The sequence below is a fragment of the mitochondrial genome of Chanos chanos (genome assembly GCF_902362185.1).
Source record: "Chanos chanos mitochondrion, complete genome".
NCBI lineage: Eukaryota > Metazoa > Chordata > Actinopteri > Gonorynchiformes > Chanidae > Chanos > Chanos chanos.
The window spans coordinates 1-16,231 of NC_004693.1; the positions used below are offsets into that span (position 1 = coordinate 1).

Genomic DNA, 16,231 nt, shown 5'->3' on the forward strand with positions numbered 1-16,231 from the left:
GCTAGTGTAGCTTAAGAAAAGCATAACACTGAAGATGTTAAGATGGGCCCTAAGAAGCCCCACGGGCACAAAAGCTTGGTCCTGACTTTACCGTCAGCTTTAACCTGATTTACACATGCAAGTATCCGCACCCCTGTGAGAATGCCCTCATTCCCCCGCCCGGGGACGAGGAGCTGGCATCAGGCACGCTCAAGCTGCCCAAGACGCCTTGCTTTGCCACACCCCCAAGGGAACTCAGCAGTGATAAACATTAGGCATATAAGTGCAAACTTGACCTAGTCAAGGTTAATAGAGCCGGTTAAACTCGTGCCAGCCACCGCGGTTATACGAGAGGCTCTAGTTGACGAACTACGGCGTAAAGCGTGGTCACGGAGAGCAATCAATACTAAAGCCAAACGCCTCCCAGGCTGTCATACGCATCCGGAGGTACGAAGCCCAATAACGAAAGTAGCTTTATTACCGCCAACCTGACCCCACGACAACTGAGAAACAAACTGGGATTAGATACCCCACTATGCTCAGTCGTAAACTTAGGTATTCCTTTACCACCAATACCCGCCTGGGAACTACGAGCGCTAGCTTAAAACCCAAAGGACTTGGCGGCACCTCAGACCCACCTAGAGGAGCCTGTTCTAGAACCGATAATCCCCGTTAAACCTCACCACTTCTTGTTATCACAGCCTATATACCGCCGTCGTCAGCTTACCCTGTGAAGGATGCCTAGTAAGCAAAATGAGCAAGACTCAAAACGTCAGGTCGAGGTGTAGCGCATGAAGTGGGAAGAAATGGGCTACATTTTCTACTCCAGAATACTACGAAAGGCACCATGAAATAAGTACCCGAAGGTGGATTTAGCAGTAAAAAGAAAATAGAGAGTTCTTTTGAATCCGGCTCTGAGGCGCGCACACACCGCCCGTCACTCTCCCCAACTCTAGGCCCAGAAAATTGTAAACAGCCAGCAACCCTAGCCCCCAAGGGGAGGCAAGTCGTAACATGGTAAGTGTACCGGAAGGTGCACTTGGAGTAACCAGGGTGTGGCTGAGACAGTTAAGCATCTCCCTTACACCGAGAAGACATCCATGCAAGTTGGATCACCCTGAGCTATACAGCTAGCTTACCCAATGGGTAAAACTCACAACATTTCTCTACCCAAAACAAAACCCCAAACATTAAAACAAACCATTTTACCGCCTAAGTACGGGTGACGGAAAAGGCAACTACACAAATAAGCAATAGAAATAGTACCGCAAGGGAAAGCTGAAAGAGAAATGAAACAACTCATCAAAGCGACAAAAAGCAGAGATTAAAACTCGTACCTTTTGCATCATGATCTAGCCAGCATACCCAAGCAAAGAGAACTGTAGTTTGACTCCCCGAAACTAAGTGAGCTACTCCGAGACAGCCTAAGAACTGGGCCAACCCGTCTCTGTGGCAAAAGAGTGGGAAGATCTCCGAGTAGAGGTGACAGACCTACCGAACTTAGTGATAGCTGGTTGCCCGAGAAATGGATAGAAGTTCAGCCTTATCCCCCTCCAGTCACCGATGTGCCACTACCTACTAGACACCCAAGAGAGACCGATAAGAGTTATTCAGAAGGGGTACAGCTCTTCTGAACCAGGACACAACCTTACACAGGAGGTTAAGGACCATAGTCAACAAGGACATCCGTTTCAGTGGGCCTAAAAGCAGCCACCTGAACAGAAAGCGTTAAAGCTCAGACGGAAAATATAATCCTATTATCCCGCTATACCACCCCCCACCCCCTAATTTTACCGGGCCATTTTATGCCAAACATAGAAGAGACTATGCTAGAATGAGTAACAAGAAGAACAGCCCTTCTCCCAGCACGTGTGTAAACCAGATCGGACACCCCTCTGGAAATTAACGAACTCAATCAAAGAGAGCAGTGCGAAGTTAAAAAGAGACCAGGAAGGCCCCGCATTCAAATAAATCGTTACCCCCACACAGGTGTGCTAAACTAGGGAAAGACAAAAAGGGAAGAAAGGAACTCGGCAAACATAAGCCTCGCCTGTTTACCAAAAACATCGCCTTCTGCCAAAATCGACGTATAGAAGGTCCTGCCTGCCCAGTGACTATAGGTTCAACGGCCGCGGTATTTTGACCGTGCAAAGGTAGCGCAATCACTTGTCTCTTAAATAGAGACCTGTATGAATGGCACGACGAGGGCTTAACTGTCTCTCCTCCCCAGTCAGTGAAATTGATCTGTCCGTGCAGAAGCGGACATTATACTGCAAGACGAGAAGACCCTATGGAGCTTTAGACACAAGACCAACCATGTTAAACCACTTAAAACAAAACAAGTGGAAACAGAGTGGTAAACCTTGGTCCGCCTGTCTTCGGTTGGGGCGACCGCGGGGCAAAGACAAACCCCCATGTGGAATGAACAAACCATTTAGAGCTAAGAGACACATCTCTAAGCCACAGAACATCTGACCAAAAATGATCCGGACACCAGACCGATCAACGAACCAAGTTACCCTAGGGATAACAGCGCAATCCTCTTCCAGAGTCCATATCGACAAGAGGGTTTACGACCTCGATGTTGGATCAGGACATCCTAATGGTGCAGCCGCTATTAAGGGTTCGTTTGTTCAACGATTAAAGTCCTACGTGATCTGAGTTCAGACCGGAGTAATCCAGGTCAGTTTCTATCTGCAATAGTTCTTTTTCCTAGTACGAAAGGACCGGAAAAAGGGGGCCTCCACCTCTGATGCGCCCCACTTTTACCTGCTGACATCAACTAAAGCAGGCAAAAAAGCTCACAACTCCCAGCCAAAGACAAAGGCTTGCTAGTGTGGCAGAGCCTGGAAAGTGCGAAAGGCCTAAGCCCTTTTAACCAGAGGTTCAAATCCTCTCTCTAGCTTATGCTAAGCCTCCTTTTGACCTATTTAATCAACCCACTGGCCTATATCGTCCCTATCCTCCTAGCGGTAGCCTTCTTAACACTCATCGAACGAAAAGTCCTAGGGTATATGCAACTACGAAAGGGGCCAAACGTAGTCGGACCGTTTGGACTACTTCAACCCATCGCAGACGGGGTAAAACTCTTCATTAAAGAACCAGTTCGCCCCTCCACATCATCGCCCTTCCTATTCCTAGCCACTCCAATACTAGCCCTTACCCTTGCTCTCATGCTATGGGCCCCAATACCGATTCCATATCCAGTCATTGATCTAAACCTAGGAATCCTATTTATTCTCGCCTTATCAAGCCTAGCAGTCTACTCCATTCTCGGCTCAGGCTGAGCATCAAATTCAAAATACGCTCTAATTGGAGCCCTCCGGGCCGTAGCTCAAACCATCTCATACGAAGTAAGTCTTGGATTGATTCTTTTAGCCACCATTGTATTTACAGGAGGCTTTACCCTACAAATGTTTAACACCACCCAAGAATCTATCTGACTAATTATCCCAGCATGACCACTCGCCGCCATATGATACATTTCCACCCTGGCAGAGACAAACCGAGCCCCTTTTGATCTCACAGAAGGAGAGTCCGAATTAGTCTCCGGCTTCAACGTAGAATATGCAGGAGGACCATTCGCCCTATTCTTCCTAGCAGAGTACGCCAACATCCTCCTTATAAACACCCTCTCAACCATTCTATTTCTCGGTGCATCCCATATTCCCATAATTCCAGAATTAACAGCAATCAATCTAATAACGAAGGCAGCCCTTCTATCTATCGTCTTCCTATGAGTACGGGCTTCGTACCCCCGATTTCGCTATGACCAACTCATGCACCTAGTATGAAAAAGTTTTCTCCCCATAACCCTTGCACTGGTCTTATGACACTCCGCCCTCCCAATTGCATTAGCAGGACTTCCACCACAACTATAGCACTATAAGGAACCGTGCCTGAACGTTTAAGGGCCACTTTGATAGAGTGGATCACGAGGGTTAAACCCCCTCCAGTTCCTTAGAAAGAAGGGAATCGAACCCATGCTCAAGAGATCAAAACTCCAGGTGCTTCCGCTACACCACTTTCTAGTAGGGTAAGCTAATTAAGCTTTTGGGTCCATACCCCAATTAATGTTGGTTAAAGTCCTTCCCCTGCTGATGAACCCTTATGTATTAGCGATCCTCATCGCCAGCCTAGGCATGGGAACAACCATTACGTTTGCAAGCTCCCACTGACTCCTAGCCTGAATGGGACTAGAGATTAATACTCTAGCCATCATTCCACTTATATCAAAACAGCACCATCCACGAGCAGTCGAAGCCACCACAAAATATTTCCTTACACAAGCAACAGCTGCGGCCATGATTCTATTCGCTAGCACTACAAACGCATGAGTAACAGGGACATGAAACATCGCCCAACTCTCCGACCCAACAGCAGTGGCACTAATTAGCATCGCCCTAGCACTCAAAATAGGCTTGGCCCCCGCCCATTTCTGACTACCAGAAGTCCTACAAGGACTTGATCTTACCACAGGGCTAATCCTATCCACGTGACAAAAACTAGCCCCATTCGCGCTGATCATCCAAATTTCACCAAACATGCACCCAGCCATCCTAACTGCCCTGGGACTCTGCTCCACCCTCGTAGGCGGGTGAGGAGGCCTTAACCAAACCCAGCTACGAAAAATCCTAGCTTACTCCTCAATTGCCCACCTCGGATGGATAATTATCGTCCTACAATTCGCCCCCCAACTCACACTTCTTACGCTAGCAACGTACATTGTAATAACATCAGCAGCCTTCCTTACCCTCAAGGCCTCCTCATCCACCAAAATCAACACACTAGCCACAGCGTGAACCAAAGCCCCCAGCCTGGCTGCACTCGCTACCCTATCTCTCCTCTCACTAGGAGGCCTACCACCCCTTACCGGATTTATGCCAAAATGACTAATCCTCCAGGAGCTTACGAAACAAAGCCTCCCTCTAACCGCCACAATTATAGCCCTCTCCGCCCTCCTGAGCCTATACTTCTACCTCCGCCTCTGCTACGCCATAGCCCTGACTATTGCCCCCAACGTAAACAACTCCTCCGCCCCATGACAGCTCTTAAGCACACAGTCAACCCTCCCTTTAGCACTAACCACCGTGGCAGCACTGGCCCTCCTGCCTGCCACTCCCGCTGTCCTAGCAATACTGACGTAGGGGCTTAGGATAGCACAAGACCAAGAGCCTTCAAAGCTCTAAGCAGGAGTGAAAATCTCCTAGCCCCTGAATTTAAGGCCTGCGGGACTTTATCCCACATCTTCTGAATGCAACCCAGACACTTTAATTAAGCTAAAGCCTTTCTAGATGAGAAGGCCTCGATCCTACAAACTCTTAGTTAACAGCTAAGCGCTCAAACCAGCGAGCATTCATCTACTTTCCCCGCCTTAATCGGAACGAGGCGGGGAAAGCCCCGGCAGGCTGTGAACCTGCGCCTTCAGGTTTGCAATCTGATGTGCTCTTCACCACGGGGCTTTGATAGGGAAAGGAATTAAACCTTTGTCCTCAGGGCTACAACCTGCCGCCTAAGCATTCAGCCACCCTACCTGTGGCAATTACACGCTGATTTTTCTCAACTAATCACAAAGACATTGGCACCCTGTATCTAGTATTCGGTGCCTGAGCTGGAATGGTTGGAACAGCACTAAGCCTCTTAATTCGAGCAGAGCTTAGCCAACCAGGATCTCTTCTGGGCGATGATCAAATCTATAACGTCATCGTCACAGCGCACGCTTTTGTAATAATCTTCTTTATAGTAATGCCTATCCTCATTGGAGGGTTCGGGAACTGACTTGTCCCACTAATGATCGGGGCCCCAGACATGGCATTCCCTCGAATGAACAACATAAGCTTCTGGCTTCTTCCACCTTCGTTCCTTCTCCTCCTAGCATCGTCTGGAGTTGAAGCCGGAGCCGGAACAGGATGAACAGTCTACCCCCCACTAGCCGGAAATCTTGCTCACGCAGGAGCCTCCGTGGACTTAACAATTTTCTCTCTTCACCTAGCAGGGGTCTCTTCAATTCTTGGAGCAATTAATTTCATTACTACTATTATTAACATGAAACCCCCAGCCATCTCCCAATATCAAACACCTCTATTTGTTTGAGCCGTTCTCGTTACAGCCGTGCTTCTCCTTCTATCTCTTCCAGTGCTAGCCGCTGGAATTACGATGCTCCTGACAGATCGAAACCTTAATACAACATTCTTCGACCCGGCTGGAGGAGGAGACCCAATTCTGTACCAACACCTGTTCTGATTCTTTGGCCACCCAGAAGTCTACATCCTTATTCTTCCAGGGTTCGGGATGATTTCACACATCGTCGCCTACTACGCCGGGAAAAAAGAACCATTCGGATACATAGGAATGGTCTGGGCCATGATGGCAATCGGCCTCCTAGGCTTCATTGTCTGAGCCCACCACATGTTCACAGTTGGGATGGACGTAGACACCCGTGCATACTTCACATCTGCTACAATGATCATCGCCATCCCAACCGGTGTCAAAGTATTTAGCTGACTAGCCACTCTGCACGGAGGATCAATTAAATGAGAAACTCCTCTCCTTTGGGCCCTAGGATTTATTTTCCTATTTACCGTAGGAGGACTAACAGGAATCGTTCTGGCCAATTCTTCACTAGATATTGTACTGCATGACACATACTACGTAGTTGCACACTTCCATTACGTGCTGTCCATGGGAGCCGTATTTGCAATCATGGGAGCCTTTGTTCACTGATTCCCCCTGTTTACAGGATACACACTTCACAGCACTTGAACAAAAATCCATTTTGGGGTTATGTTTGTAGGTGTAAACCTAACATTCTTCCCACAACACTTCCTAGGTCTAGCAGGAATGCCACGACGATACTCCGACTACCCTGATGCCTACACCCTATGAAATACACTATCTTCCATTGGATCCCTGATCTCACTGGTGGCTGTAATTATGTTCCTATTTATCCTCTGAGAAGCATTCGCTGCCAAACGAGAAGTACTATCAGTAGAATTAACCGCAACAAATGTAGAATGACTGCACGGCTGCCCTCCGCCTTACCACACATTCGAGGAACCAGCTTTTGTCCAAGTTCAGTCAAACTAACGAGAAAGGGAGGAATTGAACCCCCGTATACTGGTTTCAAGCCAGCCGCATGACCGTTCTGCCACTTTCTTCTTCTATAAGACACTAGTAAAAACGACATTACATTACCTTGTCGAGGTAAAATTGTAGGTTAAACTCCTGCGTGTCTTAAGCTATAAAGCTATAATGGCACATCCATCACAGCTAGGATTCCAAGACGCGGCCTCACCTGTTATAGAAGAACTTCTTCACTTCCACGATCACGCCTTAATAATTGTATTTTTAATTAGCACCCTAGTCCTTTACATTATTGTGGCTATGGTAACTGCCAAAGTTACCAATAAATATATTATTGATTCCCAAGAAATTGAAATCGTATGAACCGTACTTCCCGCCGTTATCCTTACCCTAATCGCCCTACCGTCCCTACGAATTTTATACCTAATAGACGAAATTAATGACCCCCACCTCACAGTTAAAGCCATGGGCCACCAATGGTACTGAAGCTACGAATACACCGACTACGAAAATCTAGGGTTTGACTCATACATGATCCCAACACAAGATCTTTCCCCAGGACAGTTCCGACTCCTAGAAACCGATCATCGAATGGTTGTCCCTATAGAATCCCCCATCCGAGTTTTAGTATCAGCCGAAGATGTTCTCCACTCCTGGGCTGTTCCTGCACTAGGTGTAAAAATGGACGGAGTCCCAGGACGACTCAACCAAACAGCATTCATCGCCTCCCGCCCCGGAGTATTCTACGGACAATGCTCTGAAATCTGCGGTGCTAACCATAGCTTTATGCCAATTGTAGTAGAAGCAGTCCCTCTAGAACACTTCGAAAACTGATCATCACTAATACTTGAAGACGCCTCACTAGGAAGCTAAACAGGGTTCTAGCGTTAGCCTTTTAAGCTAAAGACTGGTGGCTCCCAACCACCTCTAGTGATATGCCACAATTAAATCCCGCCCCATGATTTGCCATCCTAATCTTCTCATGATTGGTATTCCTGACCGTCATCCCCCCAAAAGTCCTGGGCCATTCCTTTACCAACGAGCCCACCCCACTTAACGTGAAAAAAGCTAAACCAGAACCCTGAAACTGACCATGGCACTAAACTTCTTCGACCAATTCATAAGCCCTACATACCTAGGGATTCCACTGATCGCCCTAGCCCTAAGCCTACCCTGAGTCCTATTTCCCACACCATCAAGCCGCTGACTCAACAATCGACTCCTAACCCTTCAAGGCTGATTTATCAACCGATTCACCCAACAAATACTACTCCCACTCAACCTCGGAGGCCACAAATGAGCCGTTCTACTGACATCAATGATAATCTTCCTAGTCACCCTGAAGATGCTCGGCCTCCTACCATATACTTTCACCCCAACGACCCAACTATCGCTAAACATAGGATTTGCAGTCCCCCTCTGACTTGCAACCGTGGTCATTGGCCTCCGAAATCAACCAACCGTAGCCCTAGGACACCTTCTACCGGAAGGGACCCCAGTTGTTCTCATCCCCTTCCTCATTATCGTCGAAACGTTCAGCTTACTCATCCGACCCCTAGCCCTAGGAGTGCGACTAACCGCCAACCTTACAGCAGGCCACCTGCTAATTCAACTCATCGCCACCGCCGCATTTGTTCTCCTCCCGATAATGCCAACCGTAGCCATCCTGACAGCCACCGTCCTATTTCTCTTAACTCTTCTGGAAGTAGCAGTAGCAATGATTCAAGCCTACGTATTTGTCCTCCTCCTCACCCTTTACCTACAAGAAAACACCTAATGGCCCACCAAGCACACGCATACCATATGGTTGACCCAAGCCCCTGACCCCTAACTGGCGCAGTAGCCGCCCTTTTAATGACATCCGGCCTTGCTATTTGATTCCATTTCCACTCAGTCACGCTAATAACACTAGGAACCATTCTTCTCCTCCTAACAATGTACCAATGATGGCGAGATATTGTACGAGAAGGAACCTTCCAAGGCCACCACACCCCACCAGTCCAAAAAGGTCTTCGATACGGAATAATCCTATTCATCACCTCAGAAGTATTCTTCTTCCTAGGATTTTTCTGAGCCTTCTACCACTCCAGCCTAGCCCCGACCCCAGAACTAGGAGGATGCTGACCTCCTACGGGCATTACAACTCTAGACCCATTCGAAGTACCCCTCCTAAATACCGCCGTCCTCCTTGCCTCCGGAGTTACAGTCACCTGAGCACATCACAGCTTAATGGAAGGAGAACGAAAGCAAGCTATTCAATCCCTAACCCTTACTATTCTTTTAGGCTTCTACTTTACCCTCCTCCAAGCAATGGAATACTATGAAGCACCATTCACAATTGCCGACGGAGTCTATGGCTCCACATTCTTTGTAGCCACCGGTTTCCACGGCCTCCACGTGATCATCGGCTCTACCTTCCTGGCAATCTGCCTAATCCGACAAGTCCAATACCACTTCACATCAGAACACCACTTCGGGTTTGAGGCTGCCGCCTGATACTGACACTTTGTAGACGTCGTCTGACTCTTCCTATACGTCTCCATCTATTGATGAGGATCATAATCTTTCTAGTATTTAAAGTTAGTACAAGTGACTTCCAATCATTTAGTCTTGGTTAAAATCCAAGGAAAGATAGTGAATCTCATTACAACAATTATCCTAATTACCATAATCCTCTCAATAGTTCTGGCCATCGTTGCTTTCTGACTACCTCAAATAAACCCAGATGCTGAAAAACTCTCGCCATATGAATGCGGATTTGACCCCCTCGGGTCAGCCCGACTGCCATTTTCTCTTCGATTTTTCCTGGTCGCAATTCTCTTTCTTTTATTTGACCTAGAAATTGCCTTACTCCTCCCCCTTCCCTGAGGAAACCAGCTGCTTCTCCCATCAACCACCTTCTTCTGAGCCGCAGCAGTCTTAATCCTTCTTACTCTCGGCCTTATTTATGAGTGAACCCAAGGGGGCCTAGAATGAGCAGAATAGGGAGCTAGTCTAAGAAAGACCTTTGATTTCGGCTCAAAAAATTACGGTTAAAGTCCGTAGCCCCCTTATGACTCCAGTACATTTCAGCTTTAGCTCAGCATTTATTCTAGGGTTAATAGGCCTGGCATTCCACCGCACACACCTCTTATCAGCACTGCTCTGCTTGGAAGGCATAATACTTTCACTTTTTATTGCTCTCTCACTATGATCCCTCCAACTCGAAGCAACCGGATATTCCGCAGCCCCAATGCTTCTCTTAGCCTTCTCAGCCTGTGAGGCAAGCGCAGGCCTTGCCCTACTCGTTGCTACGGCCCGCACCCATGGCACAGACCGCCTACAAAATCTAAACCTCCTACAATGCTAAAAATTTTAATCCCAACACTGATGCTATTTCCCACAATCTGGCTCGCCCCAACAAAATGGCTATGAACCTGCACTACGGCCCAAAGCCTCTTCATTGCAACTATCAGTCTAACCTGACTAAAATGAGACTCAGAGATCGGCTGAGGCACGACAAACTCCTACCTAGCAACAGATCCCCTCTCCACGCCCCTCCTTGTACTCACCTGCTGGCTTCTCCCACTCATAATCCTGGCGAGCCAGAATCACCTGGCCCCCGAACCTATTAACCGCCAACGAATCTACATCTCTCTCCTCACATCTCTCCAAGCATTCTTGATTATGGCCTTCGGAGCAACAGAAATTATCTTATTCTACATCATGTTTGAAGCCACCCTAGTACCAACCCTCATAATCATCACCCGATGAGGAAACCAAACTGAACGCCTCAGTGCTGGCACATACTTCCTATTTTATACCCTAGCCGGATCCCTCCCCCTTTTGGTGGCCCTCCTCCTTCTCCAGAACGACACAGGAACCCTATCAATGCTTACCTTACAATTCTCTAACCCCCTCCCCCTAAGCTCCTGGGGGGATAAGATCTGATGAGCAGGATGTCTAATCGCCTTCCTAGCTAAGATACCCCTTTACGGAATCCACCTATGACTTCCAAAAGCGCACGTAGAAGCCCCAATTGCAGGTTCCATGGTTCTGGCAGCCATTCTCTTAAAACTAGGAGGTTACGGAATAATACGAATCATTATTATCCTTGATCCCCTCACTAAAGAAATAGCATACCCATTTATCGTTCTGGCTCTGTGAGGCATTGTCATGACTGGTTCCATCTGTTTACGGCAAACAGACCTGAAGTCCCTAATCGCCTACTCCTCAGTAAGCCACATGGGCCTAGTCGCAGGAGGAATCCTCGTCCAAACCCCATGAGGCTTCACAGGAGCCCTGATCCTAATAATCGCTCATGGACTCACCTCATCTGCGCTATTCTGCCTCGCCAATACCAGTTACGAACGAACCCACAGCCGAACCATAGCACTCACCCGAGGACTACAAGTAATTTTTCCACTGACAGCAACATGATGGTTCGCCGCAAATCTAGCTAACCTCGCACTACCACCCCTCCCAAACCTAATAGGAGAATTAATAATCATCACGGCCCTTTTTAACTGATCACCCTGAACCCTAATCCTGACCGGAGCGGGCACCTTAATCACCGCTGGCTATTCCCTCTACCTCTTCCTAATAACTCAACGGGGCCCGGTACCAACCCATATCACAGGCCTCCCTCCCTTTCACACTCGAGAGCACCTACTAATAGCCCTCCACCTAGTCCCCATTGTCCTTTTAATCACTAAGCCCGAACTTATATGAGGCTGATGCTACTGTAGACATAGTTTAACAAAAACACTAGATTGTGGTTCTAGAAACAGGGGTTAAAATCCCCTTGTCCACCGAGAGAGGCCCGAGGCAATAAAAACTGCTAATTTTTACACTCCACGGTTAAACTCCGTGGCTCGCTCGACGCTTCTAAAGGATAACAGCTCATCCGTTGGTCTTAGGAACCAAAGACTCTTGGTGCAAATCCAAGTAGCAGCTATGCAATCAACCGCAATAATCCTCTCGTCCAGCCTCGTCCTGGTTCTAGGACTCCTCCTATACCCCCTATTTACGACCCTAAGCCCTGAGCCCCGAAAAGAAGGCTGAGCAGTAACTCACGTAAAAACAGCAGTAAGCACTGCGTTTATAATTAGCTTACTCCCCCTGCTCATCTTTCTCGACCAGGGAACAGAGTCCATCGTTACTAACTGACACTGAATAAACACAACAACATTCGACGTCAACATTAGCTTTAAATTCGACCACTACTCGCTAATCTTTACCCCAGTAGCCCTTTACGTCACATGATCAATCCTGGAATTTGCCTCATGATACATGCACGCAGACCCGAACATAAACCGATTCTTTAAGTATCTCCTCCTATTTTTAGTGGCAATAATTATCCTAGTAACAGCTAACAATATATTTCAACTATTTATTGGCTGAGAAGGCGTAGGAATCATGTCATTCTTACTCATCGGATGATGGCACGGCCGGGCAGACGCCAACACGGCAGCCCTCCAAGCCGTAATTTACAACCGAGTAGGAGACGTTGGGCTAATCATAAGCATAGCCTGATTTGCTATAAACCTTAACTCATGAGAGATACAGCAGATCTTCTCCTCATCCAAAGACATAAACCTAACCCTGCCCCTCCTAGGACTAGTATTAGCTGCCACGGGAAAATCAGCCCAATTCGGACTCCACCCCTGACTTCCCTCAGCCATGGAGGGCCCTACCCCAGTATCCGCCCTACTTCACTCAAGTACAATGGTCGTAGCCGGAATCTTTCTTCTAATTCGACTTCATCCACTAATATCCAACAACCAAACAGTCCTAACAACTTGCCTCTGCCTAGGAGCACTAACCACCCTTTTTACTGCCACCTGCGCCCTGACCCAGAATGACATCAAGAAGATCGTTGCTTTTTCTACATCTAGCCAACTAGGCCTGATAATAGTTACAATTGGCCTCAACCAACCACAACTGGCCTTCCTCCACATCTGCACCCACGCATTTTTCAAAGCGATGCTATTCCTGTGCTCGGGCTCAATCATCCACAGCCTCAATGATGAACAGGACATCCGAAAAATAGGAGGCCTCCACAACCTTACCCCATTTACCTCTTCCTGCCTAACAATCGGGAGCCTAGCCCTAACAGGAACTCCTTTCCTAGCAGGCTTCTTCTCCAAAGATGCCATCATTGAAGCCCTCAACACCTCCCATCTCAACGCCTGAGCCCTAGTCCTAACACTTATCGCCACCTCCTTCACAGCAATTTACAGCTTCCGAGTAATCTTCTTTGTTTCAATAGGAACCCCACGGTTTCTCCCACTATCTCCTATCAACGAAAACAACCCATCAGTCATCAACCCAATCAAACGACTAGCTTGAGGAAGCATCATCGCAGGATTAATCATTACCTCGAACTTCTTGCCACACAAAACACCGGTCATAACCATGCCCATAATTCTCAAGCTAGCTGCCCTAGGGGTTACAATTCTGGGCCTACTAACAGCCATAGAACTCGCCTCCATAACCAACAAACAGTTTAAAACCACCCCAATTATCCTCACCCACAATTTCTCCAACATGCTAGGATACTTCCCAGCCGCAATCCACCGACTTCTTCCAAAAATTAACCTGACACTCGGACAGACCATTGCCAGTCAAACAGTTGACCAGACTTGATTTGAAGCAGCAGGCCCAAAAGGCCTAAGCGCTCTACAAGTTAAAATATCCGCCATCACAAGTGATACACAACGCGGAATAATTAAGACATACCTAACCATCTTCTTAATCACCACAAGCTTAGCTGTCCTAACAGCCGCCATCTAAACTGCTCGAAGGGCTCCCCGACTTAGCCCACGGGTTAATTCCAGCACTACGAATAGGGTTAGAAGCAGGACCCAAGCACACACCACTAACATCCCACCCCCAAAAGAATACATCAGGGCAACCCCACTAACGTCCCCTCGCAAAACAAAGAACCCTTTCAACCCGTCAACCACCACTCAAGAACTTTCATACCACCCCCCTCAAAATAAGCCCGCCACCGCTACAACCCCAATCAAATAAACAAGAACGTATCAAATTACAGAACGGTCTACCCAAGACTCAGGGAACGGCTCAGCAGCCAACGCCGCCGAATAGGCGAATACGACCAACATTCCCCCCAAATAAATTAAGAACAAGACCAGCGATAGGAACAGACCCCCATGCCCGATAAGCACCCCACACCCCACTCCAGCCGCAACCACTAGTCCAAGCGCCGCAAAGTAAGGCGCGGGGTTTGAAGCCACGGCAACCAATCCAACCACTAACCCAAATAAAAATAAAGAGACAAGATAAGTCATGGTTCTCACTCGGATTCTAACCAAGACCAGCGACTTGAAAAACCGCCGTTGTTATTCAACTACAAGAACCCATAATGGCAAGCCTACGAAAAACCCACCCACTCATCAAAATTGCTAATGACGCATTAGTCGACCTCCCAGCCCCATCCAACATCTCAGTATGATGAAACTTTGGATCCCTTCTAGGACTCTGTTTAGCATCACAAATCCTTACAGGACTATTCCTGGCCATGCACTATACCTCTGACATTTCAACAGCCTTCTCCTCCGTCACCCACATCTGCCGTGATGTCAGCTACGGCTGACTCATCCGAAACATGCACGCCAACGGAGCCTCATTCTTCTTCATCTGCATCTACATGCACACCGCCCGAGGCCTATACTACGGGTCCTACCTCTACAAAGAAACATGAAACATCGGAGTAGTCCTCCTCCTTCTAGTAATAATGACTGCTTTCGTCGGCTATGTTCTCCCATGAGGGCAAATGTCATTCTGAGGAGCAACCGTAATCACCAATCTTCTCTCTGCCGTACCATATGTTGGGGACGCACTAGTACAATGAATCTGAGGAGGTTTCTCTGTAGATAACGCAACACTGACTCGATTCTTTGCCTTCCACTTCCTCTTCCCCTTCGTCATTGCCGCAACCGTAGTCCTACACCTTCTTTTCCTACACGAAACAGGCTCTAACAACCCAGCGGGACTAAATTCGGATGCAGACAAGATTTCCTTCCACCCATACTTCTCATATAAAGACATCCTAGGGTTCGCAGTACTCCTGCTAGCCCTTACATCCCTGGCCCTATTCTCCCCCAACCTACTAGGAGACCCAGAAAACTTCACCCCAGCCAACCCTCTAGTGACCCCTCCACACATTAAACCAGAATGATACTTCCTATTTGCCTACGCCATCCTCCGGTCCATTCCAAACAAACTAGGAGGGGTACTTGCCCTACTATTCTCCATCCTTGTACTTATAGTGGTCCCAATCCTACACACATCTAAACAACGAGGACTAACATTCCGACCAGTGACACAATTCCTATTCTGAGCCCTAGTTGCAGACGTCATTGTCCTAACCTGAATCGGAGGAATGCCAGTAGAACATCCATTCATTATCATCGGCCAAGTTGCATCCGCTATCTACTTCGCCTTATTCCTCGTCTTCATCCCACTAGCAGGGTGATTCGAAAACAAAGCCCTTGAATGAGCCTGCCCTAGTAGCTTAAAGATAAAGCGCTGGTCTTGTAATCCAGAAATTGGAGGATAAAGCCCTCCCTAGTGCCCAAAGAAGAGGGATTTTAACCCCCACCCCTAACTCCCAAAGCTAGGATTCTAAACTAAACTATTCTTTGTGCGCCGAATGTAAGCACATACTATGTGTTATATTACATCTACCAGATGGGGTAAATACATACTATGTATTATATTACATCTACCAGATGGGGTAAATACATACTATGTATTATATTACATCTACCAGATGGGGTAAATACATACTATGTATTATATTACATCTACCAGATGGGGTAAATACATACTATGTATTATATTACATCTACCAGATGGGGTAAATACATACTATGTATTATATTACATCTACCAGATGGGGTAAATACATACTATGTATTATATTACATCTACCAGATGGGGTAAATACATACTATGTATTATATTACATCTACCAGATGGGGTAAATACATACTATGTATTATATTACATCTACCAGATGGGGTAAATACATACTATGTATTATATTACATCTACCAGATGGGGTAAATACATACTATGTATTATATTACATCTACCAGATGGGGTAAATACATACTATGTATTATATTACATCTCACCCAGNATGGGGTAAATACATACTATG

At 47.2% G+C, this 16,231-nt stretch overlaps 13 protein-coding genes and 24 non-coding genes across 37 annotated transcripts, besides 1 other annotated feature; 28 read left to right on the forward strand and 9 right to left on the reverse strand. All coding sequences in view use genetic code 2, as the record gives it.

The window, feature by feature from the left end:
• KEF93_t01 lies at positions 1–68 on the forward strand. Its single transcript has one exon. It is a non-coding gene; the product is annotated as a tRNA-Phe (tRNA).
• Positions 69–1,028, forward strand: KEF93_r02. The gene has a single exon. It is a non-coding gene; the product is annotated as a s-rRNA (ribosomal RNA).
• KEF93_t02 lies at positions 1,029–1,100 on the forward strand. Its single transcript has one exon. It is a non-coding gene; the product is annotated as a tRNA-Val (tRNA).
• Positions 1,101–2,809, forward strand: KEF93_r01. The gene has a single exon. It is a non-coding gene; the product is annotated as a l-rRNA (ribosomal RNA).
• KEF93_t03 lies at positions 2,810–2,884 on the forward strand. The gene has a single exon. It is a non-coding gene; the product is annotated as a tRNA-Leu (tRNA).
• Position 2,885: 1 nt separating this feature from the next.
• ND1 (NADH dehydrogenase subunit 1) lies at positions 2,886–3,860 on the forward strand. The gene has a single exon. It carries the CDS (start codon positions 2,886–2,888, stop codon positions 3,858–3,860), a length of 975 nt encoding a protein of 324 aa, NP_818800.1.
• A 7-nt stretch (positions 3,861–3,867) lies between these two features.
• KEF93_t04 lies at positions 3,868–3,941 on the forward strand. Its single transcript has one exon. It is a non-coding gene; the product is annotated as a tRNA-Ile (tRNA).
• Positions 3,940–4,010, reverse strand: KEF93_t05. Its single transcript has one exon. It is a non-coding gene; the product is annotated as a tRNA-Gln (tRNA).
• Positions 4,010–4,079, forward strand: KEF93_t06. Its single transcript has one exon. It is a non-coding gene; the product is annotated as a tRNA-Met (tRNA).
• Positions 4,080–5,124, forward strand: ND2 (NADH dehydrogenase subunit 2). Its single transcript has one exon. A coding segment is annotated over exon 1 (1,045 nt).
• Positions 5,125–5,195, forward strand: KEF93_t07. The gene has a single exon. It is a non-coding gene; the product is annotated as a tRNA-Trp (tRNA).
• Positions 5,196–5,199: 4 nt separating this feature from the next.
• On the reverse strand, positions 5,200–5,268 carry KEF93_t08. The gene has a single exon. It is a non-coding gene; the product is annotated as a tRNA-Ala (tRNA).
• Position 5,269: 1 nt separating this feature from the next.
• Positions 5,270–5,342, reverse strand: KEF93_t09. The gene has a single exon. It is a non-coding gene; the product is annotated as a tRNA-Asn (tRNA).
• A 33-nt stretch (positions 5,343–5,375) lies between these two features.
• On the reverse strand, positions 5,376–5,441 carry KEF93_t10. The gene has a single exon. It is a non-coding gene; the product is annotated as a tRNA-Cys (tRNA).
• Position 5,442: 1 nt separating this feature from the next.
• Positions 5,443–5,513, reverse strand: KEF93_t11. The gene has a single exon. It is a non-coding gene; the product is annotated as a tRNA-Tyr (tRNA).
• Position 5,514: 1 nt separating this feature from the next.
• COX1 (cytochrome c oxidase subunit I) lies at positions 5,515–7,065 on the forward strand. Its single transcript has one exon. The coding sequence runs from the start codon at positions 5,515–5,517 to the stop codon at positions 7,063–7,065; it is 1,551 nt and encodes a 516-aa protein (NP_818802.1).
• Positions 7,066–7,136, reverse strand: KEF93_t12. Its single transcript has one exon. It is a non-coding gene; the product is annotated as a tRNA-Ser (tRNA).
• Positions 7,137–7,143: 7 nt separating this feature from the next.
• Positions 7,144–7,215, forward strand: KEF93_t13. The gene has a single exon. It is a non-coding gene; the product is annotated as a tRNA-Asp (tRNA).
• A 15-nt stretch (positions 7,216–7,230) lies between these two features.
• On the forward strand, positions 7,231–7,921 carry COX2 (cytochrome c oxidase subunit II). Its single transcript has one exon. A coding segment is annotated over exon 1 (691 nt).
• Positions 7,922–7,996, forward strand: KEF93_t14. Its single transcript has one exon. It is a non-coding gene; the product is annotated as a tRNA-Lys (tRNA).
• Position 7,997: 1 nt separating this feature from the next.
• ATP8 (ATP synthase F0 subunit 8) lies at positions 7,998–8,165 on the forward strand. Its single transcript has one exon. It carries the CDS (start codon positions 7,998–8,000, stop codon positions 8,163–8,165), a length of 168 nt encoding a protein of 55 aa, NP_818804.1.
• Positions 8,156–8,839, forward strand: ATP6 (ATP synthase F0 subunit 6). Its single transcript has one exon. It carries the CDS (start codon positions 8,156–8,158, stop codon positions 8,837–8,839), a length of 684 nt encoding a protein of 227 aa, NP_818805.1.
• On the forward strand, positions 8,839–9,623 carry COX3 (cytochrome c oxidase subunit III). Its single transcript has one exon. A coding segment is annotated over exon 1 (785 nt).
• KEF93_t15 lies at positions 9,624–9,696 on the forward strand. Its single transcript has one exon. It is a non-coding gene; the product is annotated as a tRNA-Gly (tRNA).
• Positions 9,697–10,045, forward strand: ND3 (NADH dehydrogenase subunit 3). The gene has a single exon. A coding segment is annotated over exon 1 (349 nt).
• On the forward strand, positions 10,046–10,114 carry KEF93_t16. The gene has a single exon. It is a non-coding gene; the product is annotated as a tRNA-Arg (tRNA).
• ND4L (NADH dehydrogenase subunit 4L) lies at positions 10,115–10,411 on the forward strand. Its single transcript has one exon. It carries the CDS (start codon positions 10,115–10,117, stop codon positions 10,409–10,411), a length of 297 nt encoding a protein of 98 aa, NP_818808.1.
• ND4 (NADH dehydrogenase subunit 4) lies at positions 10,405–11,785 on the forward strand. The gene has a single exon. A coding segment is annotated over exon 1 (1,381 nt).
• On the forward strand, positions 11,786–11,854 carry KEF93_t17. Its single transcript has one exon. It is a non-coding gene; the product is annotated as a tRNA-His (tRNA).
• Positions 11,855–11,922, forward strand: KEF93_t18. Its single transcript has one exon. It is a non-coding gene; the product is annotated as a tRNA-Ser (tRNA).
• A 2-nt stretch (positions 11,923–11,924) lies between these two features.
• On the forward strand, positions 11,925–11,997 carry KEF93_t19. The gene has a single exon. It is a non-coding gene; the product is annotated as a tRNA-Leu (tRNA).
• On the forward strand, positions 11,998–13,836 carry ND5 (NADH dehydrogenase subunit 5). The gene has a single exon. The coding sequence runs from the start codon at positions 11,998–12,000 to the stop codon at positions 13,834–13,836; it is 1,839 nt and encodes a 612-aa protein (NP_818810.1).
• Positions 13,833–14,354, reverse strand: ND6 (NADH dehydrogenase subunit 6). Its single transcript has one exon. The coding sequence runs from the start codon at positions 14,352–14,354 to the stop codon at positions 13,833–13,835; it is 522 nt and encodes a 173-aa protein (NP_818811.1).
• KEF93_t20 lies at positions 14,355–14,423 on the reverse strand. The gene has a single exon. It is a non-coding gene; the product is annotated as a tRNA-Glu (tRNA).
• A 5-nt stretch (positions 14,424–14,428) lies between these two features.
• On the forward strand, positions 14,429–15,569 carry CYTB (cytochrome b). Its single transcript has one exon. A coding segment is annotated over exon 1 (1,141 nt).
• On the forward strand, positions 15,570–15,641 carry KEF93_t21. Its single transcript has one exon. It is a non-coding gene; the product is annotated as a tRNA-Thr (tRNA).
• KEF93_t22 lies at positions 15,641–15,710 on the reverse strand. Its single transcript has one exon. It is a non-coding gene; the product is annotated as a tRNA-Pro (tRNA).
• Positions 15,711–16,231: a sequence feature (control region).